This window comes from Mytilus edulis, chromosome 9 (assembly GCF_963676685.1).
Source record: "Mytilus edulis chromosome 9, xbMytEdul2.2, whole genome shotgun sequence".
In the NCBI taxonomy this organism is placed as follows: Eukaryota; Metazoa; Mollusca; class Bivalvia; order Mytilida; family Mytilidae; genus Mytilus; species Mytilus edulis.
In genome coordinates, this window is record NC_092352.1 from 8,934,489 (window position 1) to 8,957,039 (window position 22,551).

Consider the following 22,551-nt stretch of genomic DNA (forward strand, 5'->3'; position numbering starts at 1 on the left):
TTTTGAGCCTCCAACAGATCATATTCGATACCTTCTAGGTATTTCGACAGATACGCCGTACTCTGTAAAAATTGATGCAAGGTTCTGTCCGGTTTTGTCATCTCTAATAAAACTATTTTGAAACTAAATGCCGTTATTTAATGACATTTCATCAATAAAAAAAAAGTGAAAACATTTGTGTTTCCTTTAAACATTTAATTCATAAATTTTTTTGCCATTTTTTTTTTTTGCATGCCGAATCGATTTGCTCGCAACTGCGTGTTGGCGCATAGGGAGCTACGCGCCCGTTCAGACGCACTTATGCATATAATTATATCTGATAGTATCTTATCTTAATTTGTAGGATCCTTTACTATAGATAATTTAGCTGATCTGTAACAATTACATCTTCATACCTTATATATCATGTACTGTATTACAACGCTAGATTAAAACTGACGAGGAAAGGAAACACCCGGCCACCAAAAGCTTCATTTTTAAGAAGCCCAGGTGGTCGTGTGGTGTAACGCGCCAGAAACAGTGCAGGTGATTTGGTGTCACGATATCTCAGCGAGGGAAGAACAAAAAATTAGCGAAAGCAAATCTACAGAAGTAACATTGTTTGGTTGATGTTTATACGAGTTGTATATATATATAATGACAATGGTAAATCAGACTTATAAACATTGGATACTAGTGCTGTAAATCTGGTTTGATTATTTTAGTCTTAATGCATGGTTGTATTATATCTGACTACATGTAAAGGATCGATAGTGCCACAATAATACTTCGCAGACACCGCATGACATTGAAAGTTTTCGCTGGTGCGTTAAACATGCCAGGAAAACTGCACATATATGTCTTTAACAATGTAATATATGTCAATTATACATGCAATATAAATTATGTTACTGATATTGTAAGTTCTCATTGGTATATCAAAATTGCAATACATACGCCTGAGGAAATATTTATTGTCGCTGCCTGGGAAGTAAGGCTTCTGGTCGGCTGAAATTACCACATATTCTCCAGTATTCGTTTCCGGTTTGGCATGCATGGCCCTCACAAAATCAATCAAGGCATGATAATCTCCCAGAAAAACGTAGACTGAAAAAAAATAATAGATTAAGTCTACTAAATGGTTTTTGTTATTTCCTTTCCTACTGTCTGAGTAATTAATTATTATTCTCTGACATGCAAAATATCGTTCAGTCCAAGGATTTATTTCTCATCTCTGGAATACTGCTTTGACAAAGCTAGCAGCAGAATGATTTATATGGGTAATATAAAAAAAATAAGTAGGGCAGCAATATATTATTAATAAATTTATACTGAATTGGCAAAATTTATTTGAAAGAAAAAAACTTTTAAGTAAGTACATTGTAGATATTGTGCTATAGCAAAACAGTCGAGATATGAAACAAGCCTACCATAAGAATTTTGAAACAAAGTGTTTACAATATTATAATTTTGAAGTACTCTGTGTATTTTGTGACTTATACATTATCAGTCTAAGCCCCCCTGTTAATAAATTACCAATCTTGAAATGAGTTGGTCCTATTTATTACATTTTGCCTCTGTGAATTGCGAGAAAAATATCTTGACACGTATTTTGACCTATAATGGTTTAATTTTGAAAATTATAACTTCTTGTTCAATTTCTCATAATAATCATCGATTCCAGCCATCAAATACAAATGTACATGGCTTTTTAAAACATAGTTGAAAGCTCACCTCACCACATTTTAGCGCGAGCTTATAGAAGAACCGTAAGATGTTTTGGGGTGAAGCTGTTAGTTTATCTCAGCATGAATACTTATTTTCAATCAACACCAGGGACGATTATAAAGACAGAGTTATAGGTGAATATATATTTTCAGTTTTGATTAACAATAATTTTGAATAATTTGTTATTTCTGATATCTATTTCCATACAGGATGCAACTTTGGAGAGGTTGTTTCAGTTTTTCACGTAACAGTGCAGAATGTTCGTCCCTTAAGTATAGTCCTTAAACGAGTCCAAAATTACGTATATTGATGGAATAATCACTTTACTTTTATTAGAAAATCTTCAGCTTTACTGCACAATTAGGTTTCCAATAACACAATTAAATTATGTTGGTATCTTACAAGACAATGACCTTTAGAGGAAATGTTTTAAACATAAAATAAATTAATTGCACGGTAGATGATGGTAGATATTTTGATGATACTTATATAAGCTATCAATATGACACAAAATACGAATCTTAAGAATACTGAAAAATGTATCGCATAACAATTTCAGTAAGTCTTCAGCCTCTCCCCCTTCCCCACCCTTACCTCCAAAAATTTGAATTTGAATTTATATATATGCAAAATGATTTGACAATAAACTCCAGTTAACAAAAGAACCTTAATGTCGAGCTCACATACCCCACACTAAACCATATTTCAAGTGGTCAACTACTATGATATGTAAATGTAATATTTATTGGGTTTAAATCTCTTATGTTTTCACTTTGTCAAAATTTGTTTCACATTCTTTATTTCTCTGTGTCGGCCTTTAGTTCATCAGTTAATCATTTTAATTAGGGGAATTGTTTTGAAACTAAGATGCATGTAAAAGTTAACATAATGTACTTTTAATCAACCTGTTCCCCAACACTGTTTTTATGCGATTGAAAAAGATTGACAATTGCATGTCTTGAATCTAGCACATTATTAAATCAAAACATTATTTCGTGCGATTCTTGTTTAAGTAAATAAAAAACTATCTCTACTGGGTAAATGTTTAAGGCAATCTTTCACTAATCGTGTCTGATAATAAGTTTATGTTTCGAATTTTCGAGTTTTGTTTATTATAAAGTGCTTAAAGACAATGGAAATATCGCCTTTATTGTAACGTTTTCGTATAATAGTTCATTCTCCTCAAAAACAAAGTAATAAAATCTATACTAATTTAATGCAAACATTTCCTTCGATAAGTGATATTCATAATCACAAAACAAATGCATTATGTTAAAAAACATCTTATTGTGTTTCAAATTATATGACTTTTTATCCTGTGTTAAATTCTATACGTTGAAGCTTTTATCATCGTGAAGAGACATTAGGACCTTGTTATGATGTGTAATTGTATAATGGACGAGTTTGTCATGATCAATTAAGCACTTACTTCTGGTATGTTGGAAGGTTTTGTCAAGCAGTCTTCTCATTTTAGAATTATTTTCATTAGTTTGTTTTCCATGAACCATTACACTGTAAGGTTCCTTGAAAGATTCAATCTGGGTTATTGCGATTCCTCTTTCTCTGGCCAAGATCGAAAGACTATCAGCAGTCTTATTCCACACCGGAGATGACCCAACTATCATTGTTATAATTTTCCATTTATAATGCTGAATAAGCGATATGATAGACTTGGATACTTTAGATGTAGACGGTTGAATCCGAACAAATGTTCGTCTTTCTCTATCATGATAAATATCCGGTTCTGTTGTTGAAGAGTCGTGACACCTCTGTAATGATCATTCAAATAAACAATATAATTGTCAAACAGATGGGGATTTACTGCAAATTATAGTAAAAATATAAAAGATATTGGCTACAATATATAATCAAACTAAGATTAAATAGTATCTTAGACTAGTTTTATTGATAAGCTCTATATTGAACGAATAACCTAAAGAACAAAGAAGTACATTTTGAAGTCTTATTTTTTTTACATTTTATACAGAAATAAGAATTAAAAATTCTCGGATAAAAATGAGAAAGAAAGGGAAAAAATAAAATTTGAAGAATACACGCCTTACATTCCTACCGAACATTCCACCAAATCTATCGACAACCATATTTTTAAATTGTTTTTCGTATACCAAATGACAATGTTTTACTAAATGTCTACTTGTTTGTTGCTCTCACTTGATTGTGCAAGTAACACAATACAAAAAACACCTTTGTTTCCATTCTTATAAAATTGTGATTATTCTTTAAATAAATTTGATTTGAATGATGAGATATCACTTATAATTTTTTTTCTTTTATCAAAACCTATAAATTAACTTGAAATAGATCTTTTATAATGTAGATAACGATATAAATGATGTATAAAAGTAACAAATTATCTAAATACTGATAACTTTGACAATTAGATATAGCAAATAACTTATTATTACCCGGATAATCTCTTATTCCTATCAAAAATTTTATTTTTAGGTAGCTGTCTACAATAAGATAGATTTGCACCTGTCTGAAATCAGGTCAACAAGGTGATTACCTACATTGTATATCAGATTCACGCATTTATTCAATGACTTGCTATCAGTCAAGAAATGTTCGTCTAAAGTTTATACTAATCGAAATGTATTTACTTGATGTTTTCAGAGACGGATCCAGACATTTCCATGAGTGCTTGGGTGGAGGGTGGGGGTGGGTGCACTGACTGATAAGAAGCCGGTCCTGTCGTTCCTCAGTGATTTCCTATATAATAAACCATATTGTCTACAGACTGGGACCGGGAACCCTGGCCCACCCCCTTCAACCGCTCTAGTTTTGATTAGGTTTGCTTAGTAAAAATTGCGTTTATTTTCGAAGTTAGTAACACGAAATAATATATATATATATTATAATCAAATGTGAAAATACATTAATTTATTACACAGAGAAACCCAACATTATCGATGAGTTATTCTTCTAACAAAAACACTAAAAGTACATGTGTATACTGTGAGCAAACTCATCAACTGAAACCCAAGTAGTGCTTTCAACCCTAACAAATACAGTTCTAATAGAATATCTGTTTCAAGAGAGCATGTACGAATCCTAAACTTCCTCATTTCTTCAGAGCAAAGCTATCAACCCTAACAAATATAACTCTTATAGTATTTTGTTTCAAAAAAGTAAGACAGAATCCGAAACTTTCTCGATGCTGTCGAGCATCGCTTTCAATGCTAGCAAATTAGAACTCCTATGAGATAAATTTTTCAAGAAAGCAAGAATAGTAAGACTTCTTCGATGCATTAGAATTGTATAACATTTTAATTACATCAGCTTAGAAAGTATATTATCAATAATCAATTTAAAGCCTGTAATTCCTGAACATTAAATTTTGTATCAAATTGGTCTTTCTTTAGTATTAAATTTCTCAAAGGGTAAGCAATCAATATATTGCTTAAGCTTTAATTGCTTTTTAAGAGATTCCTACGCATTTCATCATTAAATGCAAATAAATGAACGATTGCTGATCTTTTCAATATTTTAATTGATAACCGTTCTCTAGAAAGACATATTGGTACATCGTAGGTTTGTAAGTGTAAGTGAGTTTGCTAATAAATTTGGTTTTCAAATCCCATTACCTATTAAGGATAACTGATGAATTCAAATACGTGGGTTTTCTAAAAAAAAAAAAAAACATTGTCTAAATTTGAATAACATTATGCAAACGCATTTTCTGATTATCTAATTATTTGCAATATTGTTTAAAAGAACTTATATTTTGATTGATTTATTCAGTTTCAAGTCCATGTTCAAGTAGATTTCAAAATATGTTCGTGGTATAACTTAATTAATTTCACATGCAATTATCTCTCTCCTTCATATCTTCTTATTTCTATAACACAATACAGCTGCTTTTTTGTTAGTCTATATTCAAGTGTTTCTTTCAATTTTTCATTTGTGTGGTTATTTTTTCATTTATTTTTATTTTGTAGATTTACTAAGAAGTATTCCTGGCTTGAGATACTTCAAACTACTACATGAACACATAAGAACACCCCTGCTTTTTTTTGGCGGGACTCGTGTAGGTCAGTCATATTAAAAAAATAATTATGTGGGATTTTGTATGCCGTTGTTTTCCCTTATTTCTGTAAGGCGTTGTCAGTTTGTTTACGACTTATTGGTTAAAATGTCCCTTTGGTATCTTTTACCGCTCTTTCACATACAAACGTTTTATTAAATGAATCGGAGATGCAAGGAACAATTTAGCAAGAATACAGTATTTAGAGAATATTAATGTTATCTGAGTTGAACTTCTTTATATACGAAACATACGAACATAACAGAAGCTTGAGTTTGCAAATTTTAGCATACATGTATATACATTGAAGGTTTTATCCCTTTAAGGCGGAATTTCAAATGTTCTGTTCGCAGAACAAATGCCTTCAACGCTGTTGTTTACCAGGTTGCAATAAACGTTATGTCTGTTTTTTAGAAATAATGGAAATTGATTAAAAACAATCTTCTATTCAATAATGCTGCTATCTTCGTAGTTTTAAATTCGCAAAAACCTATTACAATCCAGCATTCATTTTAATTCAACGGAATTAGCATTTACTAACGTCTTGTGGGATAAAGAAAATCTAAATATTACAATGTCAACACAATTTAATTCAATGTTCTACAAACAGCCACATCTCCACATGTCATTGTATCAATGCAGTAAAGGTACAATGGTGGTAATAATATGATATTATGACGTGTTATCAGATCTCGTATTAATTCGAACATTGACAGCTTGTCGAACTATTCACGATGAATTGTTAATAAAAGTCAGACTGTGCTTCCATGAAGATGCCGATGATAAAATATTATGATAAAGTACTGGCTGAATCGGTTTTCTTATAAAAAATGAAGGGCAGCATTTAAAGTACAATGCATTTATCTAAAGATAATGTTCTCAGTCTGGTCCACAACTTGTGTATAAATTATACTGCTAATTTACCAATGTCAAGTACGACTTTTGAATTATGAATTGGCGAAAGCCAAAACATATACTTTCACTTCAAATTGGAAACGACAGCATATACAAAAACCCTTATGAGTTGACTGTTAAAAACACTTCAGATCGCCTTCTGAAGATCTAGTGGCTCCTTTGTCAATAGAAATCGTTCTATTTTTATTCCGTTCAAATTGATATCATCAATTCAGAGTCTTAAGGACGTATAGCCCACATTTCCCTTTATTCATTTATTAAAACAGGATTCTACTACAGAGAGCATACCCAACTAAATCTTAAAACTTCTCACACGTTATGTAAATGTATAAAATACTTTTATAGTATTTACAGTGTATGCGTATACATGTAGCTATCATATCTGGTCTGCAACCTATTTTACAAATTATACTGCTAGTATACCTATGTAAAGTATTTCTTTGAACTGATGAATTTCAAATTCAATGTTTGCGCGGATATGATGAAATAACAAAATCGTCAACACAACATCGTTTCATAAAATACCAGATAATTAATATTAATCTAAGTATTGGCATTCTTCAAATATTGACTAAACACAGCTGTTATAGTAAGAAGATATCGATACTGAAATGATTACAGAAAGCTTTTCTTACATTTATCCGTATTGGATAGCATTGAAGGGTTATTCAACTAAATCATCTTCCGCTTAATATAAACCCGTTTCAATTTTTAATTAGATCCGACCACCCAAACAAGCTATTCAAGAAAATTTATAAAAAAAACACCTCTGCATGGTCACAATCATATGTTCTGTAAATTGAAAAATTAGCTGCAGAATTTGAAAGTTTTTAGCGATAATAACTTAAAGGTAAAAAGATTTCAGGTCATTATCCAGGATTTAGAAAGGTGAAAGCATAGCATCGTTTGGAGTTGAAATTATATACAGGAACCATACATATAGCTGTAATTGGGGCAAACCTTAGTATTTCTGTTAAAGATGGTACTTCGGATTCTGGACACCACATACTTCTGTTACACCTTTAGGACAACCTTAACTTCCGTTCCAAATTTACATTTTTCATTTCAAAGTTGGAACTAAGCAATGTCAATTGGGAAATTAAAAATGTCAACCAAAAATAAATTAAGACATGTCAATTTGAAACTTAAAATTGAGAAAGGAAATGGTGAATATGTCAAAGCGACAACCACCCGACCATAGAGCAAACAACAGCCGAAGGCAACCAATGGGTCTTCAATGTAGCGAGGATTCCCGCACCCGTAGGTGTCCTTCAGCTGGCCCCTAAAATATGCATAATAGAACAGTGATAATGGACGTCATACTAAACTCCGAATTATACACAAGAAACTAAAATTTAAAATCATACAAGACTAACAAAGGCCAGAGGCTCCTGACTTGGGACAGGCGCAAAATTGCGGCGGGGTTAAACATGTTTATGAGATCTCAACCCTCCCCCTATACCTCTAGCCAATGTAGAAAAGTAAAAGAATAACAATACGCACATTAAAATTCAGTTCAAGAGAAGTCCGAGTCTGATGTGAAAAGATGTAACAAAAGAAAATAAATAAAATGACAATAATACATAAATAACAACAGACTACTAGCAGTTAACTGACAAGCCAGCTCCAGACCTCAATTAAACTGATTGAAAGATTATGTCTTCATCATATGAATATCAGGTACAATCCCTCCCGTTAGGGGTTTAGTATCATACTATCATAAAATATATGAGAAGAACATAACCCGTGTCATGCCAACAACTGTTTTTTTTAGAAATAAATGTGTTTAGTTCCGATGCAAAGACCCTATCAGTGAATCAATGTTAAAGCCAAAATATGCAATCTTTAATGACCTGACAACAGTATCGTAACTATATCCCCTTTTAATAAGTCTATTTAAAGGTTTTGTTAGTTTCTGAGGAGAATACTGACATTTTTGTGCTTTATAAAGAATATTTCCATAAAATTTTGGATGTGAAATACCTGAACGTATAAGATGTCTGCATGTTGAGTTGCAAACATAAATGTCAACATTAAAGAGAGAATTGTCAGGTTGAAACTACAAAATTTCAAAATAGAAATGGGAGATTATTACAATCGAACATCCTTATCAGTTTTTCAACTATTCAGGGCTATTATAACGAAGGTGAAAACAACTCACTTAATTGGTCTTTCTAGTATGCTTTTTCTTATTTTCTATATAGTCGCACAATTTATTGTTCATCATATGGTTGACTTTTATTAGATGTAGTCTTGCATTACATCCTATTTATATAACGAGACATTAACTTCTTACACAACATAATAGCTATCATGCTTTAAAGATTAATTGTCAATCATGGCAACACCATGGTATAGGTCTGTCACTGCATGTGATGAGATCAAAATATGCTGTCTATAATTCTGTAACATTAATTACATGGGGTCTATTTCTTTTGCAGTTTGTATTGTTTTCAGTTTTATATTTGGTTCTTCAAAGTTGATGGTTATATCCGTTACTTTGTTTTATTAGCCAGACAGTCTCCGACTCCATCAGTAATTACAAAGAACACATTGTTGAAAAGATGGGTAAATCATTCAAACGGTATAATTCCATGGAACATTTCTTAAACAAAACAGGATATATAAAAGACATTCATTTGAGAATGTATCGAAACGTGCTTACGGTGACCTATAGTTGTTAACTTCTATGTCATTCGGTCTTTGGTCTTAGGAGAGTTGTTTTATTGACAATCTTATAACTTAACACTTCTAATGGTCTGGAGAGATTACTTTGGATGACTTTATCTTACACGAAACGTATACAATTATAATTCATTTTGCTGATATATAATACATTAAGTTGAACACTTTCATTGAAAAAAGTATTATATAAAATAGTATGATTGCCAATAAGACCACTCTCCTAAGACTGAAGACCAAATTACATAGAAGTTAACAACTACAGGTCACCGTATTTATCAACTCATTACACACTGGTACTGCGTTCAATCAATGACAAGTTTCAATAATCTGAACTAATAAATATATAAGAGAAGTTCATTTGACATATAAGTATGTAACCTGTTTTGAATATATTGTGATAACACAAGTTAGTAGATATATGTATATATATACCCATTTCAAAAATAATTAGATAAGTTACGAATTCTGTATAAAAATATAAAGCAGAAAGTCTGTCAAACCTAGTCGAGTCTGAAAATGTATTTTCCCGACATTCGATAATATAGGGGCATTATGTTCGATATGTGCGTCCGTTCGTCCATATGATCCGCCTCAGGTTAAAAAAAAAGTTTTTGGTCACGGAAGTTTTCGATGAACGTGAAGTCTAATCAGCTTGAAATGTAGTTCATATGTTTCCTATGATACGATATTTCTAATTGTAATATCAAATCAGAGTTTTTACCCCCAATTCAACGGTTAACTTAACATAGAAATTGATATTGCCAGTGGGTCATCCGTGTGCTATGGAGTCGAGACATTCTTTTAAAAGAATAAGTTAATTAATAAAACCAAAATATTATTAACCTTTCACTCTAATTTTTGTATGAAATATATACTTGTTATTGATATGATGTCAATAATTATATTTCCATTAACAGACAAATAAGTGTAGTAGTACTCCGCATTTCTACGATGTTATAACAGGCCGTACATTGACCTTTTATTGTCAACATCTTTCTCCTTTGTCTCATTGGCAATCATATCAAATGTCCTTATCTAAAGGCTTTGTCCTTTGCTCTGAACAGATAGTTGTCTCATTGGTAATCAAATCACATGTCCTTTGCTCTGAACAGATAGTTGTCTCATTGGCAATCATATCACATGTCCTTTGCTCTGAACAGATAGTTGTCTCATTGGCAATCATATCACATGTCCTTATATAAAGGCTAACCAATATGTTGGCAGAACCAGCCAAGTTAGTATTTAAAAAAAATGGTTTAATATTGAAGGTTTTTCTGTTATACAACTTGAACGCTTTTCTCTGGTATGTTTTGTTTGTTTATTTGCCATGTTATGAAAACATTCAATATTTTTCTACAAACATCTATAATAATAATACTGTTTAGTGTGTTTATTCGGTCAATGAATCTGATGCATTTATCAAAATAAAGGTTCTATTAGTTTTGTCATACAAAATCTATTGGGATTTAACCCTCACAAATCGAATGTTTATTCATTTAAAAGTTCTTCTCGAAAGCCAGAAAATGTGATATTGCTTAACATTAGAAACCACTGCATTGAAAAGAAACCATCATGATTAGAAATGGCTGTTTACTCATGTCGTTACTTTACAGTTTACGGACCGACAAAACTTAATTGGAATACTACCGCATGTAATCAGATTCAACAAGGTAATAAGTCAAATCTCGGTGTTTATAACTCCTAGAGCCCCAGGGATGCGTCACAAGTGATCTTGAATATCATGTAGGTCAAATCGGAAGAGGCAAAAATCATTGTAATCTTTCTGCCTTATATGATCTTATATTTTGTAGTCGGTTGAACTTGTGGCAAATAAGAAATGTGTAGCTTAAATGTCGAGACGGCGAGCGACAACTATGTTTAGTTCTTACATTAAGACTATAAGGTGGAGGGTAGTCTCATTGACAATCATACCACATCTCCTTATTTCTTTGCATGTATGAGGACTGAGTTCGAGAATGAATATATTGAACATACGTCATACTTCACGTTTGTAGATCTTGTTACCATTACAACGTCATAATTAAAAGACAGCGTTCTGATTTTATTCCTTTGAAGTTGATACCATCACTCCCGAAGTCTCATTAACACATTCCCTACATTTCCTATTCATATATAAAAAAAGCTGAGAGGCATCTATATTTTAACTGACATTAGCAAATGCCTTTCAATAAGTAATAATAACTATTTTCAAATCATGTTATATTACTAATCAGCACATTTCCTTCATACGTCAGTGAAAATAAATGAACAGTCACTCACAGAACCATGATTAAAGTGACAGATTATTGGACTACACGTAAAGTATATCTTTTTAATCAAACACATAGCGATGTTCATATAGTTATTTGATTCAGAGGAACATAAGCTTACATAATTTTTAACCACAAAGAGAGACCTGTCATCTGTATTGGTTGTGGACAACTAAGAAGTGATCCGTCGCTTGCACAAACGCTTAAACGACTAAACAGCAATCCGTCGATTCTACATACGGTTGATAACTTAAAAGTTATATGTCAACTGCATGGTACAGACGGCGGACAAGTAGGAACCAGGTTGATGACATAAAAGTTATATGCCAACTGCATGTACAGACGGCGGAAAAGTAGGAACCAGGTTGATGACATAAAAGTTATATGCCAACTGCATGTACAGACGGCGGAAAAGTAGGAACCAGGTTGATAACTTAAAAGTTATATGCCAACTGCATGTATAGACGGCGGACAAGTAGGAACCAGGTTGATAAATTAAAAGTTATATGCCAACTGCATGTACAGATGGCGGAAAAGTAGGAACCAGGTTGATAACTTAAAAGTTATATGCCAACTGCATGTATAGACGGCGGACAAGTAGGAACCAGGTTGATAAATTAAAAGTTATATGCCAACTGCATGTACAGATGGCGGAAAAGTAGGAACCAGGTTGATAACTTAAAAGTTATATGCCAACTGCATGTACAGACGGCGGACAAGTAGGAACCAGGTTTGATAACTTAAAAGTTATATGCCAACTGCATGTACAGACGGCGGACAAGTAGGAACCAGGTTGATAACTTAAAAGTTATATGCCAACTGAATGTACAGACGGCGGACAAGTAGGAACCAGGTTGATAACTTAAAAGTTATATGCCAACTGCATGTACAGACGGCGGAAAAGTAGGAACCAGGTTGATAACTTAAAAGTTATATGCCAATTGCATGTATAGACGGCGGACAAGTAGGAACCAGGTTGATAAATTAAAAGTTATATGCCAACTGCATGTACAGATGGCGGAAAAGTAGGAACCAGGCTGATAACTTAAAAGTTATATGCCAACTGCATGTAAAGACGGCGGACAAGTAGGAACCAGGTTGATAACTTAAAAGTTATATGCCAACTGCATGTACAGACGGCGGACAAGTAGGAACCAGGTTGATAACTTAAAAGTTATATGCCAACTGAATGTACAGACGGCGGACAAGTAGGAACCAGGTTGATAACTTAAAAGTTATATGCCAACTGCATGTACAGACGGCGGACAAGTAGGAACCAGGTTGATAACTTAAAAGTTATATGCCAACTGCATGTACAGACGGCGGACAAGTAGGAACCAGGTTGATAACTTAAAAGTTATATGCCAACTGCATGTACAGACGGCGGACAAGTAGGAACCAGATTGATAACTTAAAAGTTATATGTCAAATGCATGTACAGACGGCGGACAAATAGGAACCAGGTTTATAACTTAAAAGTTATATGTCAAATGCATGTACAGACGGCGGACAAATAGGAACCAGGTTGATAACTTAAAAGTTATATGTCAACTGCATGTACAGACGGCGGGCAAGTAGGAACCAGGTTGATAACTTAAAAGTTATATGTCAAATGCATGTACAGACGGCGGACAAATAGGAACCAGGTTGATAACTTAAAAATTATATGTCAAATGCATGTACAGACGGCGGACAAGTAGGAACCAGGTTGATAACTTAAAAGTTATATGTCAACTGCATGTACAGACGGCGGACAAGTAGGAACCAGGTTGATAACTTAAATGTTATATGCCAACTGCATGTACAGACGGTGGACAAGTAGGAAAAAGGTTGATAACTAAAATGTTATATGTCAAATGCATGTACAGACGGCGGACAAGTAGGAACCAGGTTGATAACTTAAATGTTATATGCCAACTGCATGTACAGACGGTGGACAAGTAGGAAAAAGGTTGATAACTTAAATGTTATATACCAACTGCATGTACAGACGGCGGTAAAGTAGGAACCAGGTTGATAACTTAAATGTTATATGCCAACTGCATGTACAGACGGCGGTAAAGTAGGAACCAGGTTGATAACTTAAAAGTTATATGCCAACTGCATGTACAGACGGCGGACAAGTAGGAACCAGGTTGATAACTTAAAAGTTATATGTCAACTGCATGTACAGACGGTGGACAAGTAGGAACCAGGTTGATAACTTAAATGTTATATGTCAACTGCATGTACAGAAGGCGGTAAAGTAGGAACCAGGTTGATAACTTAAAAGTTATATGTCAACTGCATGTACAGACGGCGGTAAAGTAGGAACCAGGTTGATAACTTAGTTATATGTCAACTGCATGTACAGACGGCGGGCAAGTAGGAACCAGGTTGATAACTTAAAAGTTATATGTCAAATGCATGTACAGACGGCGGACAAATAGGAACCAGGTTGATAACTTAAAAGTTATATTTCAAATGTATGTACAGACGGCGGACAAGTAGGAACCAGGTTGATAACTTAAAAGTTATATGTCAACTGCATGTACAGACGGCGGGCAACTAGGAACCAGGTTGATAACTTAAAAGTTATATGTCAACTGCATGTACAGACGGCGGGCAAGTAGGAACCAGGTTGATAACTTAAAAGTTATATGTCAAATGCATGTACAGACGGCGGACAAATAGGAACCAGGTTGATAACTTAAAAGTTATATGTCAAATGCATGTACAGACGGCGGACAAGTAGGAACCAGGTTGATAACTTAAAAGTTATATCTCAACTGCATGTACAGACGGCGGACAAGTAGGAACCAGGTTGATAACTTAAATGTTATATGCCAACTGCATGTACAGACGGTGGACAAGTAGGAAAAAGGTTGATAACTTAAAAGTTATATGTCAAATGCATGTACAGACGGCGGACAAGTAGGAACCAGGTTGATAACTTAAATGGTATATGCCAACTGCATGTACAGACGGTGGACAAGTAGGAAAAAGGTTGATAACTTAAATGTTATATGCCAACTGCATGTACAGACGGCGGTAAAGTAGGAACCAGGTTGATAACTTAAATGTTATATGCCAACTGCATGTACAGACGGCGGTAAAGTAGGAACCAGGTTGATAACTTAAAAGTTATATGCCAACTGCATGTACAGACGGCGGACAAGTAGGAACCAGGTTGATAACTTAAAAGTTATATGTCAACTGCATGTACAGACGGCGGACAAGTAGGAACCAGGTTGATAACTTAAAAGTTATATGTCAACTGCATGTACAGACGGCGGACAAGTAGGAACCAGGTTGATAACTTAAATGTTATATGTCAACTGCATGTACAGACGGCGGTAAAGTAGGAACCAGGTTGATAACTTAAATGTTATATGCCAACTGCATGTACAGACGGCGGACAAGTAGAAACCATGTTGATAACTTAAAAGTTATATGTCAAATGCATGTACAGACGGCGGACAAATAGGAACCAGGTTGATAACTTAAAAGTTATATGTCAAATGCATGTACAGACGGCGGTAAAGTAGGAACCAGGTTGATAACTTAAATGTTATATGCCAACTGCATGTACAGACGGCGGACAAGTAGGAACTAGAACACACCCGTCATATCGCGGGTCCGTGACTGAATTAAGCCTTATTTTATTATTTGTATTGTCATCTGATAAAGTCATGCCGATTATAAGATACACAGTTTTCTCTGTTTTCAAATCTTTCTGTTTGAACCCGTCGAACTGGAAATTTTGAATGATTGGTAGGTAATATTAATTATTCGTATTGTTATTTTAGAAAGTCTTACTGATTAAAATACTACAATAGGGAATATTTTGACAATGAATGAATTTAGTAGTGTCAACCCTGTGATTATGACTCGTGTATATAGCAAAATCCTAAATACACCGTTTGGTGTGCCTGTTAGATGCGGAACGTACAGATAAGGTAATAGGTAACAGGTGAATATTCTATTGGTATCGGTATCGGATTCGACCCGGAACTTGTTAATTATTGGCAATATTAATTATGTGGAAAACAAAAGGGTCTGAAGTGGTGTAATTTTTAATCTACACCACTGTCCTATATTAGCTATGTATAAAGTAGAATTCTTTGATTCATCGTTTTCACGTGATGACGGCTGACAAATTGGACCTCGTAATTTTAGTATTATAGATATGCCAACTGCATGTACAGACGGCGGAAAAGTAGGAACCAGGTTGATAACTTAAAAGTTATATGCCAACTGCATGTACAGACGGCGGACAAGTAGGAACCAGGTTGATAATTTAAAAGGTATATGCCAACTGAATGTACAGACGGCGGACAAGTAGGAACCAGGTTGATAAATTAAAAGTTATATGTCAACTGCATATACAGACGGCGGACAAGTAGGAACCAGGTTGATAACTTAAAAGTTATATGCCAACTGCATGTACAGACGGTGGACAAGTAGGAACCAGGTTGATAACTTAAAAGTTATATGTCAACTGCATGTACAGACGGCGGACAAGTAGGAACCAGGTTGATAACTTAAAAGTTATATGTCAAATGCATGTACAGACGGTGGACAAGTAGGAACCAGGTTGATAACTTAAAAGTTATATGTCAACTGCATGTACAGACGGTGGACAAGTAGGAACCAGGTTGATAACTTAAAAGTTATATGTCAACTGCATGTACAGACGGTGGACAAGTAGGAACCAGGTTGATAACTTAAAAGTTAAATGCCAACTGAATGTACAGACGGCGGACAAGTAGGAACCAGGTTGATAACTTAAAAGTTATATGTCAACTGAATGTACAGACGGCGGACAAGTAGGAACCAGGTTGATAACTTAAAAGTTATATGTCAAATGCATGTACAGACGGTGGACAAGTAGGAACCAGGTTGATAACTTAAAAGTTATATGCCAACTGAATGTACAGACGGCGGACAAGTAGGAACCAGGTTGATAACTTAAAAGTTATATGCCAACTGAATGTACAGACGGCGGACAAGTAGGAACCAGGTTGATAACTTAAAAGTTATATGTCAACTGCATGTACAGACGGTAGACAAGTAGGAACCAGGTTGATAACTTAAAAGTTATATGCAAACTGCATGTACAGACGGTGGACAAGTAGGAACCAGGTTGATAACTTAAAAGTTATATGTCAACTGCATGTACAGACGGTAGACAAGTAGGAACCAGGTTGATAACTTAAAAGTTATATGCCAACTGCATGTACAGACGGTGGACAAGTAGGAAAAAGGTTGATAACTTAAAAGTTATATGTCAACTGCATGTACAGACGGCGGACAAGTAGGAACCTGATTGATAACTTAAAAGTTATATGTCAACTGCATGTACAGACGGCGGACAAGTAGGAACCAGGTTGATAACTTAAAAGTTATATGCCAACTGCATGTACAGACGGCGGAAAAGTAGGAACCAGGTTGATAAATTAAAAGTTATATGCCAACTGCATGTACAGACGGCGGACAAGTAGGAACCAGGTTGATAACTTAAAAGTTATATGCCAACTGCATGTACAGACGGTAGACAAGTAGGAACCAGGTTGATAACTTAAAAGTTATATGTCAACTGCATGTACAGACGGTAGACAAGTAGGAACCAGGTTGATAACTTAAAAGTTATATGCCAACTGCATGTACAGACGGCGGACAAGTAGGAACCAGGTTGATGACTGAAAAGTTATATGCCAACTGCATGTACAGACGGCGGACAAGTAGGAACCAGGTTGATAAATTAAAAGTTATATGCCAACTGAATGTACAGACGGTGGACAAGTAGGAACCAGGTTGATAACTTAAAAGTTATATGCCACCTGCATGTACAGACGGCGGACAAGTAGGAACCAGGTTGATAACTTAAAAGTTATATGTCAAATGCATGTACAGACGGCGGACAAGTAGGAACCAGGTTGATAACTTAAATGTTATATGTCAAATGCATGTACAGACGGTGGACAAGTAGGAACCAGGTTGATAACTTAAATGTTATATGTCAAATGCATGTACAGACGGTGGACAAGTAGGAACCAGGTTGATAACTTAAAAGTTATATGTTAACTGCATGTACAGACGGTGGACAAGTAGGAACCAGGTTGATAACTTAAAAGTTATATGTCAACTGCATGTACAGACGGTGGACAAGTAGGAACCAGGTTGATAACTTAAAAGTTATATGTCAACTGCATGTACAGACGGTAGACAAGTAGGAACCAGGTTGATAAATTAAAAGTTATATGTCAACTGCATGTATAGACGGAGGACAAGTAGGAACCAGGTTGATAACTTAAAAGTTATATGCCAACTGAATGTACAGACGGCGGACAAGTAGGAACCAGGTTGATAAATTAAAAGTTATATGTCAAATGAATGTACAGACGGTGGACAAGTAGGAACCAGGTTGATAACTTAAAAGTTATATGTCAACTGCATGTACAGACGGCGGACAAGTAGGAACCAGGTTGATAACTTAAAAGTTATATGTCAACTGAATGTACAGACGGTAGACAAGTAGGAACCAGGTTGATAAATTAAAAGTTATATGTCAACTGCATGTACAGACGGCGGACAAGTAGGAACCAGGTTGATAAATTAAAAGTTATATGCCAACTGCATGTACAGACGGTGGACAAGTAGGAACCAGGTTGATAACTTAAAAGTTATATGTCAACTGCATGTACAGACGGTAGACAAGTAGGAACCAGGTTGATAACTTAAAAGTTATATGCCAACTGCATGTACAGACGGCGAACAAGTAGGAACCAGGTTGATAACTTAAAAGTTATATGCCAACTGCATGTACAGACGGCGGACAAGTAGGAACCAGGTTGATAACTTAAAAGTTATATGCCAACTGAATGTACAGACGGCGGACAAGTAGGAACCAGGTTTGATAACTTAAAAGTTATATGTCAACTGCATGTACAGACGGCGGACAAGTAGGAACCAGGTTGATAACTTAAAAGTTATATGTCAACTGCATGTACAGACGGTAGACAAGTAGGAACCAGGTTGATAACTTAAAAGTTATATGTCAACTGCATGTACAGACGGCGGACAAGTATGAACCAGGTTAATAACTTAAAAGTTATATGTCAACTGCATGTACAGACGGTGGACAAGTAGGAACCAGGTTGATAACTTAAAAGTTATATGTCAAATGCATGTACAGACGGCGGACAAGTAGGAACCAGGTTGATAACTTAAAAGTTATATGCCAACTGCATGTACAGACGGTGGACAAGTAAGAAAAAGGTTTATAACTTAAAAGTTATATGCCAACTGCATGTACAGACGGCGGACAAGTAGGAACCAGGTTGATAACTTAAAAGTTATATGCCAACTGCATGTACAGACGGTATACAAGTAGGAACCAGGTTGATAACTTAAAAGTTATATGTCAAATGCATGTACAGACGGTAGACAAGTAGGAACCAGGTTGATAACTTAAAAGTTATATGCCAACTGAATGTACAGACGGCGGACAAGTAGGAACCAGGTTGATAACTTAAAAGTTATATGCCAACTGCATGTACAGACGGCGGACAAGTAGGAACCAGGTTGATAACTTAAAAGTTATATGCCAACTGAATGTACAGACGGCGGACAAGTAGGAACCAGGTTTGATAACTTAAAAGTTATATGTCAACTGAATGAACAGACGGCGGACAAGTAGGAACCAGGTTGATAACTTAAAAGTTATATGTCAAATGCATGTACAGACGGTGGACAAGTAGGAACCAGGTTGATAACTTAAAAGTTATATGTCAAATGCATGTACAGACGGCGGACAAGTAGGAACCAGGTTGATAACTTAAAAGTTATATGTCAAATGCATGTACAGACGGCGAACAAGTAGGAACCAGGTTTGATAACTTAAAAGTTATATGTCAACTGCATGTACAGACGGCGGACAAGTAGGAACCAGGTTGATAACTTAAAAGTTATATGTCAACTGAATGTACAGACGGCGGACAAGTAGGAACCAGGTTGATAACTTAAAAGTTATATGTCAACTGCATGTACAGACGGTGGACAAGTAGGAACCAGGTTGATAACTTAAAAGTTATATGTCAAATGCATGTACAGACGGCGGACAAGTAGGAACCAGGTTGATAACTTAAAAGTTATATGTCAACTGCATGTACAGACGGTGGACAAGTAGGAACCAGGTTGATAACTTAAAAGTTATATGTCAAATGCATGTACAGACGGTAGACAAGTAGGAACCAGGTTGATAACTTAAAAGTTATATGTCAACTGCATGTACAGACGGTGGACAAGTAGGAACCAGGTTGATAACTTAAAAGTTATATGTCAACTGCATGTACAGACGGTGGACAAGTAGGAACCAGGTTGATAACTTAAAAGTTATATGTCAACTGCATGTACAGACGGCGGACAAGTAGGAACCAGGTTGATAACTTAAATGTTATATGTCAAATGCATGTACAGACGGTAGACAAGTAGGAACCAGGTTGATAACTTAAAAGTTATATGCCAACTGCATGTACAGACGGCGAACAAGTATGAACCAGGTTGATAAATTAAAAGTTATATGTCAAATGCATGTACAGACGGTAGACAAGTAGGAACCAGGTTGATAACTTAAAAGTTATATGCCAACTGAATGTACAGACGGCGGACAAGTAGGAACCAGGTTGATAAATTAAAAGTTATATGCCAACTGAATGTACAGACGGCGAACAAGTAGGAACCAGGTTGATAAATTAAAAGTTATATGTCAAATGCATGTACAGACGGCGGACAAGTAGGAACCAGGTTGATAACTTAAAAGTTATATGCCAACTGCATGTACAGACGGCGGACAAGTAGGAACCAGGTTGATAACTTAAAAGTTATATGCCAACTGAATGTACAGACGGCGGACAAGTAGGAACCAGGTTTGATAACTTAAAAGTTATATGTCAACTGCATGTACAGACGGCGGACAAGTAGGAACCAGGTTGATAACTTAAAAGTTATATGTCAACTGCATGTACAGACGGTAGACAAGTAGGAACCAGGTTAATAACTTAAAAGTTATATGTCAACTGCATGTACAGACGGCGGACAAGTAGGAACCAGGTTAATAACTTAAAAGTTATATGTCAACTGCATGTACAGACGGCGGACAAGTAGGAACCAGGTTGATAACTTAAAAGTTATATGTCAAATGCATGTACAGACGGCGGACAAGTAGGAACCAGGTTGATAACTTAAAAGTTATATGCCAACTGCATGTACAGACGGTGGACAAGTAAGAAAAAGGTTTATAACTTAAAAGTTATATGCCAACTGCATGTACAGACGGCGGACAAGTAGGAACCAGGTTGATAACTTAAAAGTTATATGCCAACTGCATGTACAGACGGTATACAAGTAGGAACCAGGTTGATAACTTAAAAGTTATATGTCAAATGCATGTACAGACGGTAGACAAGTAGGAACCAGGTTGATAACTTAAAAGTTATATGCCAACTGAATGTACAGACGGCGGACAAGTAGGAACCAGGTTGATAACTTAAAAGTTATATGCCAACTGCATGTACAGACGGCGGACAAGTAGGAACCAGGTTGATAACTTAAAAGTTATATGCCAACTGAATGTACAGACGGCGGACAAGTAGGAACCAGGTTTGATAACTTAAAAGTTATATGTCAACTGAATGTACAGACGGCGGACAAGTAGGAACCAGGTTGATAACTTAAAAGTTATATGTCAACTGAATGTACAGACGGCGAACAAGTAGGAACCAGGTTGATAACTTAAAAGTTATATGTCAAATGCATGTACAGACGGTGGACAAGTAGGAACCAGGTTGATAACTTAAAAGTTATATGTCAAATGCATGTACAGACGGCGGACAAGTAGGAACCAGGTTGATAACTTAAAAGTTATATGTCAAATGCATGTACAGACGGCGGACAAGGAGGAACCAGGTTTGATAACTTAAAAGTTATATGTCAACTGCATGTACAGACGGCGGACAAGTAGGAACCAGGTTGATAACTTAAAAGTTATATGTCAACTGAATGTACAGACGGCGGACAAGTAGGAACCAGGTTGATAACTTAAAAGTTATATGTCAACTGCATGTACAGACGGTGGACAAGTAGGAACCAGGTTGATAACTTAAAAGTTATATGTCAAATGCATGTACAGACGGCGGACAAGTAGGAACCAGGTTGATAACTTAAAAGTTATATGCCAACTGCATGTACAGACGGTGGACAAGTAGGAAAAAGGTTGATAACTTAAAAGTTATATGCCAACTGAATGTACAGACGGCGGACAAGTAGGAACCAGGTTGATAACTTAAAAGTTATATGTCAAATGCATGTACAGACGGTAGACAAGTAGGAACCAGGTTGATAACTTAAAAGTTATATGTCAACTGCATGTACAGACGGTGGACAAGTAGGAACCAGGTTGATAACTTAAAAGTTATATGTCAACTGCATGTACAGACGGTGGACAAGTAGGAACCAGGTTGATAACTTAAAAGTTATATGTCAACTGCATGTATAGACGGCGGACAAGTAGGAACCAGGTTGATAACTTAAAAGTTATATGTCAACTGCATGTACAGACGGTGGACAAGTAGGAACCAGGTTGATAACTTAAAAGTTATATGTCAACTGCATGTACAGACGGCGGACAAGTAGGAACCAGGTTGATAACTTAAATGTTATATGTCAAATGCATGTACAGACGGTAGACAAGTAGGAACCAGGTTGATAACTTAAAAGTTATATGTCAAATGCATGTACAGACGGCGGACAAGTAGGAACCAGGTTGATAACTTAAAAGTTATATGCCAACTGCATGTACAGACGGCGGACAAGTAGGAACCACTTGTCACTTATATAGAGGGTCAACAACTAAGGAGTGATCTGTCACTAATAAAACGTGTATTTAAT

At 35.4% G+C, this 22,551-nt stretch overlaps 1 protein-coding gene across 2 annotated transcripts in view; it reads right to left on the reverse strand.

Moving 5' to 3' along the window:
• The window catches only part of LOC139487593 (guanylate cyclase 32E-like), an 80,323-nt gene that overhangs the window by 26,280 nt on the left and 31,492 nt on the right, over nt 1–22,551 (reverse strand). For both annotated transcript variants that reach the window (XM_071272490.1, XM_071272489.1), the window contains exons 3-4: nt 3,137–3,476; nt 937–1,086 (exon numbers count right to left, since the gene is read on the reverse strand). In XM_071272490.1, coding sequence (XP_071128591.1) covers nt 937–1,086; nt 3,137–3,476 — 490 coding nt within the window. The remainder of the gene's footprint in view (nt 1–936; nt 1,087–3,136; nt 3,477–22,551) is intronic.